Source organism: Neoarius graeffei, chromosome 9, assembly GCF_027579695.1.
Source record: "Neoarius graeffei isolate fNeoGra1 chromosome 9, fNeoGra1.pri, whole genome shotgun sequence".
Lineage (NCBI taxonomy): Eukaryota > Metazoa > Chordata > Actinopteri > Siluriformes > Ariidae > Neoarius > Neoarius graeffei.
The window spans coordinates 32369918-32392540 of NC_083577.1; the positions used below are offsets into that span (position 1 = coordinate 32369918).

Genomic DNA, 22623 nt, shown 5'->3' on the forward strand with positions numbered 1-22623 from the left:
GACGTGTCCAGGGTGTACCCCGCCTCTCGCCCATAGTCAGCTGGGATAGGCTCCAGCTTGTCTGTGCCCCTGCATAGGATAAGCAGTTACAGATGATGGATGGATATTGTATCATCATTAAGCATTACATATATAATACGGTAATTAATAATTGAAACTATTTTACATTTTTGGACAATAACATTTTTTATTCCAAGCATGTTTTTCAATTAAATGAACAAATGTTCACATGAAATAATGAGTGAATAATAAGCTAAATAATTCAGTAAAATGTTTTCCCTTTGCCTGCTCATTTCACTGTTACCCAATCAAGAGCTTAAGGTCCCTTATAAATTGTCATACATCTGAGTAGTGTTTGGCATATGAAGGAGGTATCTATCCCATCACCTGCCTCCTCTCCACAGACAGCAGTGCCTCCCCACCCCTCATGGCTGGCCCCGCTGCCTCCTCATCCCCTGGACCCTCTCAACTGACCACTTCCCAGTCTGCAGGCAGTCAAAGTACAGCTGGCCAAGAGTGTAAATGCAGCTGAAATCTGCTAAACTTTGAGAAGGAACGGCTCCAGTTGCTCCGAGGCCTGCATGACCAAAGGGAGTGGCACCATCAAGAATGGATAGCCATTAAACAGGCAAAACCAGACCTGCTGGCCAGACAAGTGGAGCTTCAGAGTGACTTCGCTGGAGTGCATCCATGATTATTTCAATTGTTCTCCACAATGCCAAGTTGGCAATGTTTTGCCCTTATACAAACAATGTTACAGGTGCAGCAGTTTGTCCAATTTATGACACTAAATTAGGTCTTAATTGCTGACCAATGGAGTTATTTTGATTAAAATGTGGCATTACCAATGTGACATTATGAAATTTCTTTTAATACACACAAATCCACAACATTGAAATCTAGTCATAAATGTTATGCATATATTAATTTAATAATTAACTCGATGTACTTGCAACATACAAGAAAAAGAATTGAGTACGGGCAGCATATTCACCACCAGTTTCCACCCATTGATTGGAAGGGAGTCCCTCAGAGCTGCATGTGCATTCTGTGTATTTGGCTGCAAGCGAAATCTTCACAGAGTGAACTAAAGTACTAATTTGGCTACAGCGGTGTTTGGGAAAACCATGTTAGCTTAAAAATGGTTCTTAAGAGATAGTTAAAGACGCTCTTAGCATTAAGAATCTTTCGGGAAACCCTCTCCAGATTCACCCTTACAGAGAACACTGAAGTGGGAGGATTTTTAGAAAAGATTCTTAACCAAACACACGTAGGAATGGCAATAATTTATCTGTAAACGTGTGCGAGAAAGTGTGCAAGTGTGCGTTAGTGAGAGGGTCGGCGAATGACAGCTTTCCTCTTTCCCAGTCCAGCTTCACTCTGATTCTCTGGAGTTTCTGTGCTACTGAGAGGAGAGTGACCGACTGTGGTGTAGAACGTGCACTATATTCACCATCATAATACCCCACATACCAGATTCCATTTCTGGAGAATATGTCCCCCTTCCTCTGAACAGATGCTGTCATCACACCTACAATCCAGTATGTACAATCTCCAACTTCAACATCCCAGCAGTGTGTGCCTGAGTTAAAGCCCTCAGAACCTAGGATGCACCAATAGCTATCAAACCTCTCTGGATTATCAGGAAGTATCTGTTCCTCATCACTGAGTCTCACACTGGTCAGATCATCAGATACAATGAGTTCAGGATGAACAGTGTTGGGGTCCAGAGTTACAAGTGCTGAAACAAACACACACACACACACACACACACACACACACACACCTTTTTACATTTTGTTTTGATGGAGCTAATCCAACTTAATCTTTACATTAGCATGGAACTAGCTAACATTTGCCTAAACCAAAGAAATTAAAACTGTAATTCCAAAGTTGATTAATAAACATGCATAACTTAACATGCTTTGTGTCTTTTTCTTTGTGTTTAAATTACAAATTTAAACAAACAATCTTTATAACTGTAATTCTCAAACTTTTGTAAAATGTTAAACTGCTCCATTTTTTCACTCAGTCCCTCTGCTCATGCGTCAGGCTAAGGATAGGCAGATCAATCCCAAAATATCAATATTTTGATCTTGATGGTTCAATTTTGAAAATCAATCCTTTTATTAAAAAATGGATAACAGGTATAGCTTTAAAGCGCTTATTTAATTAATTTTATTTTTTGCTCATTTTTTAAATTATTGGTTAGGAACTACTTTTCCTTCCACCTTCTCACTCTGCTCTCAACAACAGCAGTAGTCAGGCAGTAGTAAAGAACATGCCACGCAGAGAAACAGATCCTGCCAATTCTCCAGCAGTTACACAATGGCAAAGAGGAACTGAAGCATTGTTTGGAGCTATTTCACTGTTGAACAACACTGAAGCAAAATGTGACATATGTTACAAAAAAAAAGAAACTGTCAGGTATTGTTGTAATACTGCAAGCCTGTTGAAATGCTTAAATTGCCACACAAAAGAGCATGAAGATGTAGAGCAGAAACGAGGAGAGGCAGAGAAAGAGCAAGAAGTTAGCTCCACTTCTGATAGAGTGAAGCACATTTCTCAAACAGAAGCTTTTCAGAGAGGCAGGCATTACCAAGGTAACCAGTGATAATAGGATTGTCGTGACCTGAAGGCCGAAACACAAACTGGGTGGCTGGGTCAGGGATCATGAAAATGGGTGCCATGGTGAACCTGCTCTTTAGTGAGGTAAAGGTAGTCGTGGCATGGTTAGTCCAAGAAAAGGGGCGCTTGGAAGATGTGAGCTTGGTCAGAAGAGGGGCAATGTAGGTATAGTTTCTGATAAACCATCAATAGAAATTAGAGAACTCCAAGAAGCGCTGCAATTCCTTAGAGGAGGAGGGAACAGGCCACTGAGAGACCCCATTGACCTTGTTGGGGCCCATGTGAATCACTCCTGGGGATACTGCAAAGCCCAGAAAAGAATCAGTGCGCTTGTGGAACTCACACTTTTCTGCCTTGGCAAAAAAAATGATTCTCCAGGAGTCATTGCAGGACTTGCCTGATGTGGAATCAAGGAGTTTCAAATGAGAAAGAGAAAAGATGAGAACATCGTTTAAACATATGAAGGCAAATTGGTTCACGAAATCTCGTAGGACATCATTGATTAGAGTTTGAAAGACAAAGGGAGCATTAGTAAGCCCAAATTGAAGAACCAAGTATTCATAGTGATTAAATATGATTTTTCACTCATCCCCTTCTCTTCTTCACACCAGGTGATAGGCACTGTAGTGGTCCTATTTGGAGAAAAATGGAGTCCCCTATAGTAATTTGAAGGCTGTGGAAGTGATTGGTAAGGGGTACTGGTTCTTGACTTTGATAGCATCAAGTCCCCAATAGTCAGTGCAGGGCCTGAGAGACTTATCTGTCTTCTTCTCCACAAAAAAGAAACAAAACAAAAAAAACCCCACCCCTTCTCCTGCCAGGGACAATGGTGGATGGATAATGCCAGCTGTTAGACTCGGCAATGTATTTGTCCTTAGCCTCTCTTTCCAGAGGGGACAGAGAATAGATATGTCCTTTGGGAGGAGTGGTCCCAGGCAACAGTTCTATGGTGCAATCGTAAGGCCGATCAGGGAAGTGAAGTGGCGCAAGCCTTGCTGAATACCAGACAAAGGTCCAGACATTTGAGAGGCACATTAGGAAGCTCCATGGTTTCATTGGGGCTGATAACTTGAAAGGCCAGGAGTCCGAGCCGAAGAAAGGCAGGTAGCCGGGCAGCAAGTACTCCATAAGAGGATGGTCCCATCACTCCAGTTGATGTGGGGATTGTGTAGTTGTAACCAGGGGAGGCCAAGCGCAATAGGCTCAAGAGAATCATTCAAGGCATGGAAAGAAATTGATTCGATGTAGTTACCAGAGACCTTCAAAGTTACCAGGTCTGTGATGTGGGAGATGGGACTGAGTTCAGCCCTGTTCAGAGCTCTGGTCACAAGGGGACAATCTAATTCTCGTAAGTAAATGCCAGGAAGTCTTGATAAAACTCTGGTCTGCACCAGAGTCAATGAGGCTTTGACAGACTGAATCAAAATTATCTTGATTGCATGTCAAGATAATTCTGAAAAATTAGCTTGACACACAATGCTGACCTTTGGCAGGGGAAGAACATGTAGAAACAGGCAGCTGTATCTCTGTATATACTTGTGGGCAGACCTTCTTACCAGGCAATGGGAGATAAAATGTCCAGAAAGTCCACAGCAAAAGCAGGAACTAGTCTCACGACAGTGCCTTCTTTCTTCTCGAGTGACCCAGGTCCTGCACAATGACATGGGCTCTGATTCATCAGAGGTGGGACCTTCCCAGGTTTTAACCTATGGCTTCTTCTCCAATTGCACAGCTGTAAGCACGCGTTCATCTAACCAGCAAAGTCCATCAGGCCATCCAGGCTCTCAGGAAGGTCATGAGGCACAATCTCATCCAGGATGACATGATTTGGCTAATGATAGAAGGTGTCATATGAGGCACTAGTGTTCCAATCTGCTGCCCTGGCTAGGATTCGGACTTCAATAACAATCAAAACTGATCGGGATCTTGGCTTCTGCCCCATTAGCTGTCTAGCTGCCTCTGTGCCCTTGGGAGAACAGTCAAAAACCTCCTGCATTTCTTTCATAAACTCCTTAAAGCTTGAATAGCAAGGAGCCCTGGTGTCCCAGACAGCTGTTTCCCACTCACATGACTTTCCCATTAAAAGCATGATAACATATGCTGCATGAGAGCTCTCAGAAGGGAAAGCAAACACCTGGAGTTCCATTGCTATGGAGCACTGAGAAAGGAACGAATGGGAGGTACTGTGGAACGTGCAAGTGAGGCATTTGGGGAGTGCACACTCCAGCTCCTGCCCACCACCCCCATCTTTACTTCTGCCAGGGACTCTCTACAACCTCTAATGCTGGAGGCCCACCCCACCACAGCCTCAAGTGTCTCCATTTGTGAGAGGGACATCAAGCTCTTTAAGAAGCTGAACCATCTCAGAGCAGCAGGTCCGGACTCTGTCTCACCAATTACCCTGAAGCACTGTGCTGAATCAACTGTTTCCAGTGTTCACTGATATCTTAAAACACATCACTGGAGACATGCCACGTGCCAGCCTGCTTTAAGGCCTCCACCATTATCCCCATCCCCAAAAAGCCAAGGATCACAGACCCATCACTCTGACTTCTGTGGTTATGAAATCCTTTGAGTGCCTTGTGCTTTACGATCTTAGTCATCACTGACCCACTCCTGGGCCCCATGCAGTTCACCTACAGATCCAACACATCTGTAGACAATGCTGTTAACATGGCTCTTCATGTCATCCTCCAGGACCAGGACTCCTCAGGAACCTATGCTAGGATCCTGCTTGTGGATTTTAGACCTGCCCTCAACACCATCCCACCTCTTCTGCAGGACAAGCTCTCCCAGCTTAGTGTGCCTGACTCCACCTGCAGGGGGATCACCAACTATCTGTCTAACAGGAAGCAAGACATGAAGCTAGGAAAACACATTTTTGACTCCCAAACCATCAGCACCAGATTCCCCCCCAGGCTGTGTCCTCTCTCCTCTACTCTTCTCCCTGTACACAAACATCTGCACCTCCAGTCATCAGTCTGTCAATCTCCTAAAGTTTGCAGATGACACCACCCTCATTGGATTCATCTTGGATGAGGAGGAATCCGCTTTCAGGTGGAAAATTGACCATCTGGTGCCCTGGTGCAGGTAGAACAACTTTGAGCTCAATGCTCTAAAGACAGTGGAGATGATTCGACTTCAGGAGGAGCTCTGCCACACCCTCCCCCATCACCCTGTTTGACTCCCCAGTAACATCTGTGGAGTATTTCCACTTCCTGGGCACTACAATCACTCAGGACCTCAAGTGGGAGATGAATATCTGCCCTCTCACCAAGAAAGCACAGCAAAGGATGTACTTCCTGTAGCAGGTGAAGAAGTTTGATCTGCCAAAGACAATAATAGTGCACTTTTACACCGCTATCATTGAGTCAATTCTTACCTCCTCCATCACTGTCTAGTATGCTGCTATGACTGCCAGGGACAAGAGCAGACTGTAGCATATCATTCGCTCTGCCAAGAGGACAATTGACTGCAACCTTCCACTTCTTCAGGACCTGTATGAGTCCAGGACCCTGAGGAGAGCAGACAGGATTGTGGCCAACTCCCTCTCATCCCAGATGCAAACTTTGAGACATTCCCCTGTAGTAAGAGGTTGCAGTCAATCAGAACCAAAAGGCCAGCTTTTTCCCCATTGCAGCTGGCCTTGTCAATAAGGTCAGGGACCTCATTGACTAAACTCTTAACTCACACTCTCATTGTGTAATAGAAATGCACTTCTCTGAACTGCAATTTTGCACGTTCATGGTCATGTCATGTATCATCATCCTGTGAACATTCATTGCACAGTCCGGTACACACTGTACAGCTAGGTTATTTATTTAACCCACTGCACATATTCTCCTCTTGCACATTCGTGTCATGACTCTTTTTCATCCTGTGACCTATTTTTGCACATTCTGGGACATATTGGACAGCTTGGACTTCAAAACAACCCATGCACATACTCCTTAAATATGTATTTTTCAAAGTTGTATATTTTAGATTCTTATTATTTTTTATTTTATTTATACAAGTACTTTTGTCCATTTTTAAATTCCTTGAACTTAATTATTCAAGCACCAAGCACCAAAGCAAATTCCTTGTATGTGATAACAAGGCAATAAACTCAATTGTACTTGGCAATAAACTCAATTCTGAATAAAAATGATTGTCCTGCAGTTATCCCACCTGTCAAGTGCTTCACTGTTCCATCCATGACAGAGACTGTTACACTGGTGCAAAAACCTGGGACACTGAAGGGAACTGCCCATACAGAGTCCTTGCCATTTAAGGATGTCATCTATGCCCTCGATGCAGTGCAGCAAAACCAGCACCAAATGCTGCTTATCCTTCAACAACAGGAGCAGTGCTTTGAGGCCTTGTTGCAGGCTCAGCAGGCAGATCATTAGGCATTCTGGAACCTGCTTGCATCAGCGGGCACTCCAGCTGCCATGTCTATGGGCTTCCCCCACATCACCCAGACAAAAATGGGCCCACACAATGATCCTGAGGCATTCCTGCCACTCTCTGAGCAAGCCGCGGAGGCATGGGGGTGGCCATTCGAGGAGTGAGTGGCTCACCTACTGCTGCTACTGACTGGGGGAATGCAGCTCTCCACTGACAACAGGCTGGAATATGCCGACCTATCCTGCAACATGTCAGCTGCATTCCCGAGCAACACAGACAGTGCTTCCGCACACTCACTCTGGAAGAGGTTGGCCGGCCATTTGCATTCGGCCAACAGCTCCAGGACACCTGCCAGTCGTGGCTGAGGGCAGAAGACCAAGACTTCCTCCCAGGTGAGTGATCCCCAAGCCGCCAGTGCAGGAGTGAAGCCTGGGCCAGTATCCTGGTGCTGCAGGGAACCTGGACACTTCCAGGATCAGTGCCATGCAATGGAAGTTGGGGCAGTGGTCTGGATCTCCAACACGCCAGTGAGTGCCCTCGATCGGGCCAAAACATATCGCATACCAGTGAGTATCCAGTGGCACTGGAACAGTTCATCACTTAGCTGCCAGAAGGGACAGCGGAGTGGGTCCAGTGCCACTAGCTGGCATCTCTGGATTGAGTGATCACATAGGCAGAGGACCATCTCGTGGCAGTTCCAGTGCTAGATGGACTTCCTGGCTCTCTCTCACTCCTTGTCCCCCACTGTCCTGTCCCTGTACCACAGAAGCAGGGGCTGGACCAAACCCCCCGCAGCCCACTTGCTGAGCCTATGGTGTCCCCCTCCCTCCCTCTGCTTGTGTTTGTGTCATCTTCCTCCCAGGTGAGTGATCCCCAAGCCGCCAGTGCAGGAGTGAAGCCTGGGCCGGTATCCTGGTGCTGCAGGGAACCTGGACACTTCCAGGATCAGTGCCATGCAATGGAAGTTGGGGCAGTGGTCTGGATCTCCAACACGCCAGTGAGTGCCCTCGATCGGGCCAAAACATATCACATACCGGTGAGTATCCAAGGGAATACATGTCACGCATTGGTGGATTCAGACTATAATTGAACCTCCATTCACTAAGACATGATTCAAGGTGAAGCATTGGGTGCAGCAGGTTTGTGAAGGTTCTGTGTGTACATGGGGATGTTCATGAATACCCACTGGTGCTGGTTCGCATTCACTTTCGGGGGACAAAATATAGTGTAGAGGTGGTGGTTAACCCATGCCTCACCCACCCACTAATTCTGGGAACTGATTTGCCTGGGTTTAGGAATGTAATGGAGTGCATAGCGGTGGGTGGGTCCTGCAGCAGCACATCATGGGGAGATCCTGGTGTAACATTAGCTGGGGAAGACCTCTCAGAGCCATCTGCATCAGCCTCGCATCACAGTGACATGGAGGGAGCATCCCTGCCTTCCCCTCTCTTTAAGGAATTCCCTAGAGGATTGCCCTTTGGAGCAAGTGTGAGGCGAGACTTTGCGTAGTGCTTTTGACCAAGTGAGAATAGTTGATGGTCAACTTCTCCAGCCAAATGTTATATAGGACAATCAAGTACTTAGTGACATAGGACACCTAACCGATGGGAAAAAAAAAAAGACTCAAATGTTAATCCCAAAGAGCTGTAGGGAACTCATTCCATGCGGCTCATTATATCGCCGTGGCCGGACACCTCGGGCGGGAGAAAAGAGGAGAGGGAAAAAAAAAAAACCACGAGCCCATCTCATGGCCCATTTTTATTGGCTTGGGATTCACAGGGATGTCTGTAGGTGGTGTGCAGCATGCCACAAATGCCAGTTGGTGAGGCTGGTTGCCATGCCAAAGGCGCCTTTGCGCCCTCTTCTCCTAATTGAGACTTCCTTCGAAAGAATTGGGATGGATTTCATCGGACCATTAGACCAGTCTGCATGAGGGCATCACTTTATTTTGGTCCTGATGGACTATGCAACGTGATACCCAGAAGCAGTGCCACTGTGGAACATTTCTGCATGCAGTGTCACAGAGGTGACTATAATGCTTGTCAGCTATCATTTCAGCACAAATGCATTACTTTTATCGAAAGGGCAATTACCCAAAATCTCAGTCTATGTGAAGATATGTGTTGAACATTTTTAACCTATTTATGTGAAGAATAACTCCTGTGTTTTTATCATTGTTGCTATTAAACATGAAAAACAAAATTAAGTCTGATATTTTATAGTTTTTCATAGATCTAGTAGTGCCAAAGCTTTTAGGTACAACTTATGATGTCTGCATTTACAAATTTGATCATAAAATTATAAATATTTCCTGTTTTTCTCTACACAAGAAAACTTCTAAAAATATCGGTATCTATCAGGATACTAACTCTAATATAACTTGGTATCAGACTGAAAAGAAAAAAATCAGTGGTATAGGTTGTTTTCAGTCACGTGACTTTTGCTTATGAGTTTACTTCTGGTGAATGAAGTGGTGGTCAGGCAAACCAATTCCAGACTGCAGACAGTTGACCTGGGTAATGTCATCCAAAAATCCCTGTTCAAAAATTAATATCCCACTCACTCGACTTGTACCGACATGTTACATCCTGTCTGTGGAATTTATACAGTAGCCAACCAGAACCACAACCAATTGTGCTGCCGTTTTGTAAAAAGCCAGTGAAACTGTCTCTGACTATTTTTTAGAGGGCAATGCATGGTAAAGATACCTTCAGAAAGTTGCTCTTTGCAATGGGATAGATCCTTACACATCAAAAAAGAAGGCTTTTTCCTATGAGTTGGAAAATTATCCATCCATTGAGTTCCCCGACATCTCAAACTACCTGGTACTGCAGACATCATTCTACATGGACAAATAGATGAAAACCTGGAAGAGTATGGAGGCATACAACTTTTTATATGTGGCTGGGTTAAAGATCTGAGGATCAAGACACTACAAGATAAATCCTGTATTGTTTATGCCTGGGTAATTAGGCATTTTTGTTTTTTATTGTACACATATTTGCGATGGTCTGCGAAGTTTTAGTATCAGGTGTAAAAAAACCACAGCCACTCGATTCTCAATCCTCCCTGCTCTTCTCTTCCAGCAGAATTATTTACAAAGATCCACAGAAACCCCTTTAAAGACCTGGGTATTACGTGTATTATATACACGTTAGTTTACAGTATAGCGACCACAATCAAACAGTAAAAAAAACCACATCTGAGGACCAAAGCATCTCCTGAACTTCAAAACATCACAAACTAACAGAAAATGGGGAGAAAAGTCATTTCCGAATGCAAACAAAATAATTCAGAGGAATTTACAGACCTTTACTGAAGTGATCACTACAAACTCAAGCATTCTTCAACTCCACTCCCTTCCATTGCAGCCAAAGGTTCAAGAAAGGTTTCCTTTCTTGTCTTTTGGTAAAATCCTTTGCTCTTTCACCCTTAATCACTTCACTGGGAACCCCGAAGAAACTTTTTCAGTTTCATGGTTTGTTTGATTCAAACAGTGCAAAACACAAGCGTAGGGCATTTTAATGACTAGCAAGGTGCCCCAGTCATAGTAACGCTTTACAAACAGTGAGTTCAGCTGACCACCACTTTATATCTTGCATATCTAATGAAACGGATGTGATGTCGGAGGCAACCCACCTGTTGCCCATCGCTACTGATGGCAAAAGAAGCTTTTCAAAATAAGAGTTCCCTTACATGAGTTCAAAATGAAAAGTAAACACATAACATAACTAGAAAAGCACTCGGAGAGTGCAGACCTCCGCCAAGTATCCTTTTAAAAAATCCGGGATCCAGAAGGTGATCTGGATCACCGCCAAAATTTAATGGATTGTTACTTGCGCCCAGCCACACCTCTGGAAAAAATTTCAGAGCAATCCATTCATAACTTTTTCCATAATGTTGCTAACAGACAACCCAACAAACAAACAAACCAACACTACCGAAAACATAACCTCCTTGGCGGAAGTAATAATGACAACAACAGCAAAACAGTATACAAATGAAACATCATAACGACCACATTAGGGTTACTAACAAAGGCAGAAAAATAGAAAGAAAAAAGAAAAAAAATGTTCATGTTCAACACACACACACACACACACACACACGTAAGTGCCTTACTGTATTGGACAGTGTCATGCATCTTCTCCCAGACTCTGAACTGCAGGTTGGCCAGATGTTTTGCCACATGGATCAGTGCTCCTGAAAGCTCCTCTGGATGCTGCAATGTGCACTGGGCTCTGCAAAAACATTCAGGAGTCAGTGTTGCTTTTGGATTGGACTCAGAAACACAGAGAACGAGAGAGACAAGAAGCACATCACTCACCTTTTCACTATGTCCTTGTAGTTCTGTAAAACAACAAAGCAAATATCAGGGGATATGATTTACATTTTTACACCATGGAAATGGTGATGTTTCTGATGATGGAAAGAAGTTTTACTTTCTCACAGTATAAATACTGACTAAATGAACCTCACTTGTAGCAATGAGATGTCTTCAGCTCTCATCTCCTCTTCTATGGCTTTGATTGTGTCTGAAAGAGATGATATGTCTTTGCTCAGCTTCTCAATCTTCTCCTTCATCATCTGACTCTTCTGCTCCTCTTCATCTCTCAGTGCAGTGATCCTGACTGTCTCTTCATCTCGTAGATTCCTGTGAAGCTTTGCAAACTCCTCCTTAATCTGACACTTTGTATGTTGGGCCTGAATCTGCAGTGAAGAGGAAATCAAATGAAATGTAACTGAATATGCAATGATGCAAAATATAATTATTAGGGTGCATCAAACCTCGCAAGGTGTTTAAATGAATCTGTCTCCATCCTAATTATGTACCATTGACCAAAATAAAATGCCTTGAAAAATACAGTGGTGTTTGAAAGTTTGTGAACCCTTTAGAATTTTCTATATTTCTGCATAAATATAACCTAAAACAACATCAGATTTTCACACAAGTCCTAAAAGTAGATAAAGAGAACCCAGTTAAACAAATGAGACAAAAAATATTATACTTGGTCATTTATTTATTGAGGAAAATGATCCAATATTACATATCTGTGAGTGGCAAAAGTATGTGAAACTCGAGGATGAGCAGTTAATTTGAAGGTGAAATTAGAGTCAGGTGTTTTCAATCAATGGGATGACAATCAGGTGTGAGTGGGCACCCTTTTTATTTAAAGAACAGAGATCTATCAAAGTCTGATCTTCACAACACATGTTTGTAGAAGGGTATCACAGCATGAACAAAGGAGATTTCTGAGGACCTCAGAAAAAGCGTTGTTGACGCTCATCAGGCTGGAAAAGGTTACAAAACCATCTCTAAAGCATTTGGACTCCACCAATCCACAGTCAGACAGATTGTGTACAAATGGAGGAAATTCAAGACCATTGTTACCCTCCCCAGGAGTGGTTGACCAACTAAGATCACTCCGAGAACAAGGCTTGTAATAGTTGGCGAGGTCACAAAGGACCCCAGGGTAACTTCTAAGCAATTGAAGGCCTCTGTCACATTGGCTAATGTTCATGTTCATGAGTCCACCATCAGGAGAACACTGAACAACAATGGTGTGCATGGCAGGGTTGCAGGGAGAAACCCACTGCTCTCCAAAAATAACATTGCTGCTCATCTGCAGTTTGCTAAAGATCATGTGGACAAGCCAGGAGGCTATTGGAAAAATGTTTTGTGGACGGATGAGACCAAAATAGAACTTTTTGGCTTAAATGAAAAGCGTTATGTTTGGAGAAAGGAAAACACTGCATTCCAGCATAAGAACCTTATACTATCTGTGAAACATGGTGGTGGTAATATCATGGTTTGGGCCTGTTTTGCTGCATCTGGGCCAGGACGGCTTTCCATCATTGATGGAACAATGAATTCTGAATTATACCAGCGAATTCTAAAGGAAAATGCCAGGACATCCGTGCATGAACTGAATCTCAAGAGAAGGTGGGTCATGCAGCAAGACAACGACCCTAAGCATACAAGTTGTTCTACCAAAGAATGGTTAAAGAAGAATAAAGTTAATATTTTGGAATGGCCACGTCAAAATCCTGACCTTAATCCAATCGAAATGTTGTGGAAGGACCTGAAGCGAGCAGTTCATGTGAGGAAACCCACCAACATCCCAGAGCTGAAGCTGTTATGTACGGAGGAATGGGCTAAAATTCCTCCAAGCTGGTGTGCAGGACTGATCAACAGTTACCGGAAACATTTAGTTGCAGTTATTGCTGCACAAGGGGGTCACACCAGATACTGAAAGCAAAGGTTCACATACTTTTGCCACTCACAAATATATAATATTGGATAATTTTCCTCAGTAAAAAAATGACCAAGTATAATATTTTTGTCTCATTTGTTTAACTGGGGTCTCATTACTTTTAGGACTTGTGTGAAAATCTGATGATGTTTTAGGTCATATTTATGCAGAAATATAGAAAATTCTAAAGGGTTCACAAACTTTCAAGCAACACTGTATTTCTTAAATTTGAGTTCAAAATATATACATTTCTTGGGGGTCCACCTCAAGCTTGATATATATATATATATATATATATATATATATATATATATATATATATATATATATATATATATATATATTTTTTTTTTACTATTATGCTGTAGCTATTAGGTGCCATTATGAAGATATATTTTCATTTATTTATTTTTTATTTAACTGTTAAATCTATTAAAAACTTATTTAGAATTGTGGCTGTGGATTTTTCTTTATAAGCTTGGTTTTTAAGCCTTTGCCACATATACGGTACATGAGAGCACAGTGAAATTCTTTCCGCATTGAACCAATCTTTAGTAGTGAGCACACACATTCCCAGTGCCTGGGGAGCAGTAGGGTTTAGGCCTTCAAGGGCACTTCATCCATGGATGTAGAGGGAGGGGAAAGTGTTGTTTATTTACTACCCCTACACACACATTTTCCTGCTGGTTCAGGGAATCAAACCTTTTGGTCCCAAAGTTGCTTCTCTAACCTGTAGGCCATGGCTTCCCCCATGGCTTTTTGTAGTGGTAGTTCACTTGAAATGACGACAGCTCTATGATGAGATCATGGCTTTAATGCAGTTAAATATGATCAATTTTAATCTCGATATCGTCTGTTAAATTTACCGTTATTGGTAACATTGGTTATTGTTGTACCAAAGCATAGTTATAACATTTTCTGTAAATTTCTGCATACCTAGACATGGAAATAAGGTGTATTTACATCATTAATTTAATTATGCACCGTTCAGATGGACCATATACACCATTATCAAACTGCCCAATTTTTGTCCATAGGTGGAATATTGGAAAAGGAACAAATTTAGGCTGGGGACCAAAACATATTCAAAACCTGAATTTTTGAGTAGAGGAATGATGCAGGCTAATAGCAAACCCATGTCATTGATTCTAACCTTTATATGTTCTGCAGTCTTACTCCAGTTCAGTTTACAGTCTTTAAAGACCTTCAGTTTCTCCTGTAGGTGCTTCAGGGCAGTTGTGAGCTCCTCCTGAAATAAATTAACACACTGCATGGATACTCTGTGTTTTTGATGCTAGTTAATTCCATCCATTATCTCTAGCCACTTATCCTGTACAGGGTCACAGGCAAGCTGGAGCATATCCCAGCTATGGGCGAGAGGCGGGGTACACCCTGGACAAGTCAGCAAGTCATCGCAGGGCTGATGCATAGAGACAAACAATCATTTACACTCACATTTACACCTATGGTCAATTTAGAGCCACCAATTAGCCTAACCTGCATGTCTTTGGACTGTAGGGGAAACCAGAGCACCCGGAAGAAACCCACGCAGACACGGAGAGAACATGCAAACTCCAAAAAGAAAGGACCTCATCGGCTGCTGGGCTCGAACCCAGGACCTTCTTGCTGTGAGGTGACAGTGCTAACCACTACACCACCGTGCTGCCCTGTTAGTTAATTCATGTAAACTAAACTGATTAGAAAGTAAATGTAATAATTATGAACAACAGCATTTGTTCACATGTGACCCATGAGTTCATCCATCCACCCATCCATTATCTGTAGCCACTTATCCTGCTTTACAGGGTTGCAGGCAAGCTGGAGCCTATCCCAGCTGACTATGGGAGAGATGTGGGGTACACCCTGGACAAGTCGCCAGGTTATCGCAGGGCTGACACAGAGACAAACAACCATTCACACCTACGGTCAATTTAGAGCCACCAATTAGCCTAACCTGCTTGTCTTTGGACTGTGGGGGAAACCGGAGCACCCAGAGGAAACCCACGCAGATACGGGGAGAACATGCAAACTCCACACAGAAAGGCCCTCATCGGCTGCTGGGCTTGAACCCAGGACCTTCTTGCTGTGAGGCGACAGTGCTAACCACTACACCACCGTGCTGCCCTGTTAGTTAGTTTATATAAACTAAACCGATTACAAAGTAAATGTAATAATTATGAACAACAGCATTTGTTCACATGTGACCCATGAGTTCATTCATCCATCCACATTCATTATCTGTAGCTGCTTATCTTGCTCTACAGGGTTGCAGGCAAGCTGGAGCCTATCCCAGCTGACTATGGGAGAGATGTGGGGTACACCCTGGACAAGTCGCCAGGTTATCGCAGGGCTGACACAGAGACAAACAACCATTCACACCTACGGTCAATTTAGAGCCACCAATTAGCCTAACCTGCTTGTCTTTGGACTGTGGGGGAAACCAGAGCACCTGGAGGAAACCCACGCAGACATGGAGAGAACATGCAAACTCCACACAGAAATGTCCTCATCGGCTGCTGGGCTCGAACCCAGGACCTTCTTGCTGTGAGGCGACAGTGCTAACCACTACACCACCGTGCTGCCCTGTTAGTTAATTCATGTAAACTAAACTGATTACAAAGTAAATGTAATAATTATGAACAACAGCATTTGTTCACGTGTGACCCATGAGTTCATATGTCCATTTTATTTACCTTACAGTCTGTTACTGCCTCATCAATGGTGCACAATTTGTGGTTGGTGTGTTTTCTTGAATCTCGACACACTAAACACACCAACTGTTGATCATCCAGACAGAAGAGTTTGAGTTTCTCACTGTGCAGACTGCAGACTGCTTCAGACTCTGATGAAGATCTCGGACTTCTCTCCTGTAAGAAAATCTCACACAGGTTCTTTAAAGCCAGGTTTATGGGAGGTTCATGCACAGGCGACTGCCTCCTACAAACAGGACATTCTCTGGATCCTTTGGTCTCCCAGAACTGATGCAAACACACTTTACACACACTGTGACTGCAGTGCAGAACAACAGGATCCTTGAAGATTTCACCGCACACAGGACAGGAGAAATCCTCCTCTGAAAACGTAGAAGCCATTTTATTTTGCTGCTGTTGTTGTTGTTGCTGTTGTTATCTCTGTTCCAAATGTTCAGTGCTTCAACGTCACTGTCACATCAGAATTAGAATCAGAAGCTGTCACATCCACGCGCATGCGCGCCTTGAACTGTCACTTGCGCGTCGTCTCAAGGACATGCGCTCTAATCCGGACAGGTGCAACCAGCGCGCTTATAAGGATGCTGAACTCTAGACTTTCTGAAGTGTTGCGTTCAGTATGACCTGACCAAGCCTTATGTTAATATTGTTATTCTGGTTCTTGGCTCTCGTTTTTTATTTTTTTAAAATTAATTCATTGTTTCAAAAATTTATATACTTTCACAGTAACTTTCTACAGTAAATAAGGCTGTGATTCGCAATGCAATTTGGGACATCAAACAGATTAGACCGCAAAATTGCGATTGGACGATGGAAGGATTAATGAAGCATACAGGAGCCTTTGCCAGCTTTTGCATTTTAATAAAAATTGATTGAAATGCAAAATTTAAATCTCCCAACCTGTAACATTCATAACGTTTACAACTCCAACAAGTTCAAGTTGCAGGTTATTGGCAATTTGGAATGATTGTCCTGATCTCTAGCCAATTACTGATGACCTTCTCATGCATTTTCTTGACCATATTCATGAAGCAGACAATCAAGGTAGTGAGCGAGGGTAGAGGGTAACAAACTGGCAAACTCCATCAAGACCAGAGCATTTTTTAAGGATTTTCCACTAGGAGACCAACTGGTCTGGGCAATACAATCACAGGCCCCAGAGTCCATGCGGCTGCACCGCTGCGGCATATTCTGTGATGCAAATTGCCGCATTACGAATCCTCGTTTCAGCCAGCATAATATCAACATAGTTAATACAGTGCCAAGTTTTCCTTGTTAAATGTATACTTACATGGTACTTGGTTAATTAATTGCAACTGATTGAACCAAATGATAAGACATAATGTGGTTTAAAATTTGGTCTCCCAGTGAAGCTGGTTTGGCATTGACTAGGAGACCAAATCTGGCCACTGGGAGACCATTTGGGCTCCCAGTAACTATGTTAAAAAATGCTCTGAGATTCGAGACAGGTTTCATCCTCCTTGATAACTGTCGTCAAGGACAAACAGTTGCTGTTTAGTAAAGAGCCTAAAATGATTCAATTGGAAATATGGTCAATATTTGTGCGGTTTACAGGTGAACAAATGGACCAAATAGGGATAAAGTTTTTACAGCTTATCTTCACCCTGCAAAAAATGTCCTATAGAAGTTCTGTAGGAACTATGGTGTTCTATAGGATTTCAGCATGGTTCTATAGGAGACTGTGAATTGTGTCCTACAGAACAAGAAGTTGGCCCTGTGATGACCTGGCGACTTGTCCAGGGTGTACCTCGCCTTTCGCCCGTAGTCAGATGGGATAGGCTCCAGCTTGCCTGCGACCCTGTAGAGCAGGATAAAGTAGCTAGAGATAATGAGATGAGATGAGAACAAGAGGTTTCTATAGGCTTTTCTCAGTGTTCTATCCATCCATCCATTATCTGTAGCTGCTTATCCTGTTCTACAGGGTCACAGGCAAGCTGGAGCCTATCCCAGCTGACTATGGGTGAGAGGCAGGGTACACCCTGGACAAGTCACCAGGTCATCACAGGGCTGACACATAGAGACAAACATTTCTATGAAAACATTTTTTGTTTTCACAGAAATTTTCTATGTTCTATGGGATAGAAAATTTCTATTAAAACTCAAGTTCTATAGGAAATCTATATTTAAACATCATTTATTGGCTTGGTGTTTTTGTGTCTACTCAAGAATATTTCCTTTATATGACGGTGGTGGCACCATTGTTGAGTAAATCATACTAAAGGAACTGGAGAGAGCCCAGAGGACCCCAGACCATACAGTTAGGTCCATATATATTTGGACACTGACACAAATTTTATTTTTTTACCTGTTTACTGAAACATATTCAAGTTATCGTTATATAATGGACATAAAGTCCAGACTTTCAGCTTTCATTTGAGGGTATCCACATTAAAATTGGATGAAGGGTTTAGGAGTTTCAGCTCCTTAACATGTGCTACCCTGTTTTTAAAGGGACCAAAAGTAATTGGACAATTGACTCAAAGGCTATTTCATGGGCAGGTGTGGGCAATTCCTTCGTTATGTCATTCTCAATTAAGCAGATAAAAGGCCTGGAGTTGATTTGAGGTGTGGTGCTTGCATTTGGAAGATTTTGCTGTGAAGAAAACATGCGGTCAAAGGAGCTCTCCATGCAGGTGAAACAAGCCAACCTTAAGCTGCGAAAACAGAAAAAACCCATCTGAGAAATTGCTACAATATTAGGAGTGGCAAAATCTACAGTTTGGTACATCCTGAGAAAGAAAGAAAGCACTGGTGAACTCATCAATGCAAAAAGACCTGGATGCCCACAGAAGACAACAGTGGTGGATGATCGCAGAATAATTTCCATGGTGAAGAGAAACCCCTTCACAACAGCCAACCAAGTGAACAACACTCTCCAGGAAGTACGCGTATCAATATCCAAATCTACCATAAAGAGAAGACTGCATGAAAGTAAATTTTGAGGGTTCACTGCATGGTGCAAGCCACTCATAAGCCTCAAGAATAAAAAGGCTAGATTGGACTTTGCTAAAAAACATCTAAAAAAGCCAGCACAGTTCTGGAAGAACATTCTTTGTACAGATGAAACCAAGATCAACCTCTACCAGAATGATGGAAAGAAAAAAGTATGGCAAAGGTGTGGTACAGCTCATGATCCAAAGCATACCACATCATCTGTAAAACACAGTGGAGGCTGTGTGATGGCTTGGGCATGCATGGCTGCTAGTGGCACTGGGTCACTAGTGTTTATTGATGATGTGACACAGGACAGAAGCAGCCAGATGAATTCTGAGGTATTCAGAGACATACTGTGTGCTCAAATCCAGCCAAATGCAGCCAAACTGATTGGTCGGTGTTTCATAATACAGATGGACAATGACCCAAAACATAAAGCCAAAGCAACCAAGGAGTTTATTAAAGCAAAGAAGTGGAATATTCTTGAATGGCCAAGTCAGTCACCTGATCTCAACCCAATTGAGCATGCATTTCACTTGTTAAAGACTAAACTTCAGACAGAAAGGCCCACAAACAAACAGCAACTGAAAACTGCTGCAGTAAAGGCTTGGCAGAGCATTAAAAAGGAGGAAACACAGCGTCTGGTGATGTCCATGAGTTCAAGACTTCAGGCAGTCATTGCCAATAAAGGGTTTTCAACCAAGTATTAGAAATGAACATTTTATTTACAATTATTTAATTTGTCCAATTACTTTTGAGTCCCTGAAATGAAGGGATTGTGTTTAAAAAATGCTTTAGTTCCTCACATTTGTATGCAATCATTTTGTTCAACCCACTGAATTAAAGCTGAAAGTCTGAACTTCAACTGCATCTGAATTGTTTTGTTCAAAATTCATTGTGGTAATGTACAGAACCAAAATTAGAAAAATGTTGTCTCTGTCCAAATATTTATGGACCTAACTGTATATGTACAGCTTGTTAGCATGCAATATGACTTGTCTTTTTGAACTTTAGGTCATAAGTATGGCTAAAATGTCATGACCATGTCATGAAATTTCAGTGCCTCAGCCAATTGGTTTCAACTTAACTCACCTGATCACCAGAATTATTTGAAGGAGGAAGTAGGAATTATTGTTAAATATAATATGGATTTATTAACAAACAGGAGCTTATATGTAAGAGAGGCACAAAGCATGAAATTATATGTTATTAAATCAAAATAAGCAAAACAACAAAAACACAACTAAAAATCAGTTACAGTTGTAGGTTTATTTTTCTTTGGGAAAATATGGTTGTTTATTAAATGTATACATTTCGTACTACTTGAAACTTCACACCACCTGCAGTAACTGCATTTTAGTGGAAATAAACCACTGCATCTATCTTGATAAGTATAAATCCATTAGCAGGATGCACAATCTCATCTCATCTCATTATCTGTAGCTGCTTTATCCTGTTCTACAGGGTTGCAGGCAAGCTGGAGCCTATCCCAGCTGACTATGGGCGAGAGGCGGGGTACACCCTGGACAAGTTGCCAGGTCATCACAGGGCTGACACATAGACACAGACAACCATTCACACTCACATTCACACCTACGGTCAATTTAGAGTCACCAGTTAACAACAAAAGAGGAGGGGAGTGGCAATATATGTTGATAATAGTTTGGAATATAAAATTAATAATAAAATGACGGTAGCTGTTGATGATTGGATGGAGTGTATTACAGTAGAAATATGTTGTGAAAAAATGAAAAATATAACGGTGAGCTGTATATACAGATCGTCTGGATCAAGCATAGAAGTTTTTATAGATTGGATGGAAAGTATGTTTATAAAAACAACACAGAAGGTCATGTACATCTGTGGTGATTTTAACATCGACCTCTTAAATCATAAGAAACATAAAATGACAGAAGAGTTCATTAACTCAATGTTCAGTATGGGACTGTATCCAACTATTACCAGACCAAGCAGGATCACTTCTCACAGCACCATTTTAATAGATAATATATTTACTAATATCCTGGTAAATAATACAGAGAGTGGACTACTATTAACAGACATCAGTGACCACCTACCTATTTTTAATGTATATTATGGTAATTATAGCAAGAAAAAGGATACTAAAAATTATAAATATATAAGAGTGAAAACTGAAGAAACCATGATTGCACTAAAAAATGACTTAATGATACAGGACTGGAATGTAGTTTATAAAGAAAAAGATGTTGATAAAGCATATGAGGAATTTTTAATAATATTCAATGAACTATATAATAAAAATTGTCCTATAAAGAAATACAATAATATACATAAATATACAAATAGTCCGTGGGTCACCAAGGGGCTACAAAATGCCTGCAAAAAGAAAAATATATTATACAGACAATTCTTAAAGCATCGAACTATAGAGGCAGAGGAAAAATATAAAAAATATAAAAATAAATTAACTAATATTATGAGGATATGTAAGAAAGACTATTATAACAAATTAGTGGAGAAAATAAAAACAATATTAAAGGTATATGGACTGTACTAAATGGTATTGTGAGAAATGGATCCAAAACTACAAATTAACCAGAGTACTACACTGAAAATGACAAGACCATAAATAATATGGAGGATGTGGTGAATGGTTTTAACCAATTCTTTGTAAATTCGGGACCAGATTTAGCGGCAAAAATAAAGGAACCCGAGACAACACAATGTGGGGACATAGAAGATATGGGGGACAGAAATCCAAGTACAATTTTTCTAACTGCAACTGATGATGAAGAAATTATACAAATTGTAAGAAAATGTAAAAACAAAACCTCTGCAGACTGGAATGATATAGACATGTTAACAGTAAAGACAGTTATTGAGGGAATTGTGAAACCACTCACCCACATCTGCAATTTATCTTTTCAATCAGGTACATTTCCAGACAAAATGAAAATTGCAAAAGTAATACCATTGTTTAAAACCGGAGATAGACACGATTTCAAAAACTACAGGCCTGTTTCTTTACTCCCCCAATTCTCCAAAATACTCAAAAAACTTTTTTCAGATAGACTGGACAAATTAATTGAAAAACACAACCTCCTTACGGACAGTCAATATGGATTCAGAACGGACAGATCAACATCAATGGCACTAATGGAACTAATAGAGGAAATCACAAACTGTGTAGACAATAAAAAAATAGCAATTGGAGTATTTGTGGACCTAAAAAAAGCATTCAATACCACTGATCATAGTATATTATTAAGTAAACTAGAAAAGTGTGGTGTTAGGGGAGTTGGGTGGAGCTGGCTGTCGAGCTATCTAAGAAACAGGCAACAGTTTGTGCAGATAGGTGACCATAAATCTGATTTCATGAACATTACATGCGGGGTACCACAGGGGTCAATATTAGGTCCGAAATTATTCATATTATATATCAATGACGTATGTAGAGTTTCGCAAGTACTGAAATTTGTTTTGTTTGCAGATGACACCAATATTTTTTGTTCCGGTGAGAATTTGCAGCAGACTTTGGAGACAATCACAACTGAAATAAATAAACTAAAACTTTGGTTTGACAAAAATAAATTATCATTAAATCTAAGCAAAACAAAGATCATGTTGTTTGGGAGACACAAAATAGACTGTAATGTAAAATTGATAATAGACAATACTAAGAAAGAAATGGTACAGGAAATTAAATT

General features: G+C 41.6%; 1 protein-coding gene across 1 annotated transcript; it reads right to left on the reverse strand.

The window, feature by feature from the left end:
• Window positions 1–1256: 1256 nt before the first annotated feature.
• Window positions 1257–16363, reverse strand: LOC132891188 (E3 ubiquitin-protein ligase TRIM39-like). The gene is made up of 6 exons (XM_060928654.1): window positions 15965–16363; window positions 14425–14520; window positions 11497–11727; window positions 11345–11367; window positions 11140–11258; window positions 1257–1741 (listed from the first exon to the last, which is right to left on the reverse strand). The coding sequence occupies exons 1-6, from the start codon at window positions 16361–16363 to the stop codon at window positions 1257–1259; spliced, it is 1353 nt and encodes a 450-aa protein (XP_060784637.1).
• Window positions 16364–22623: the final 6260 nt, after the last annotated feature.

What these genes read in the sequence shown, in the direction of transcription:
- LOC132891188 (XM_060928654.1), bottom strand. Translation starts at nt 16,363, where the DNA reads ATGGCTTCTACGTTTTCAGAGGAGGATTTCTCCTGTCCTGTGTGCGGT. An exon ending in AGGCAGTAACAGACTGTAAG is followed by an intron (nt 14,521 to 15,964) that starts GTAAATAAAATG and finishes AATTTATTTCAG; the next exon opens with GAGGAGCTCACAACTGCCCT. An exon ending in AGACTGCAGAACATATAAAG is followed by an intron (nt 11,728 to 14,424) that starts GTTAGAATCAAT and finishes TCTTCACTGCAG; the next exon opens with ATTCAGGCCCAACATACAAA.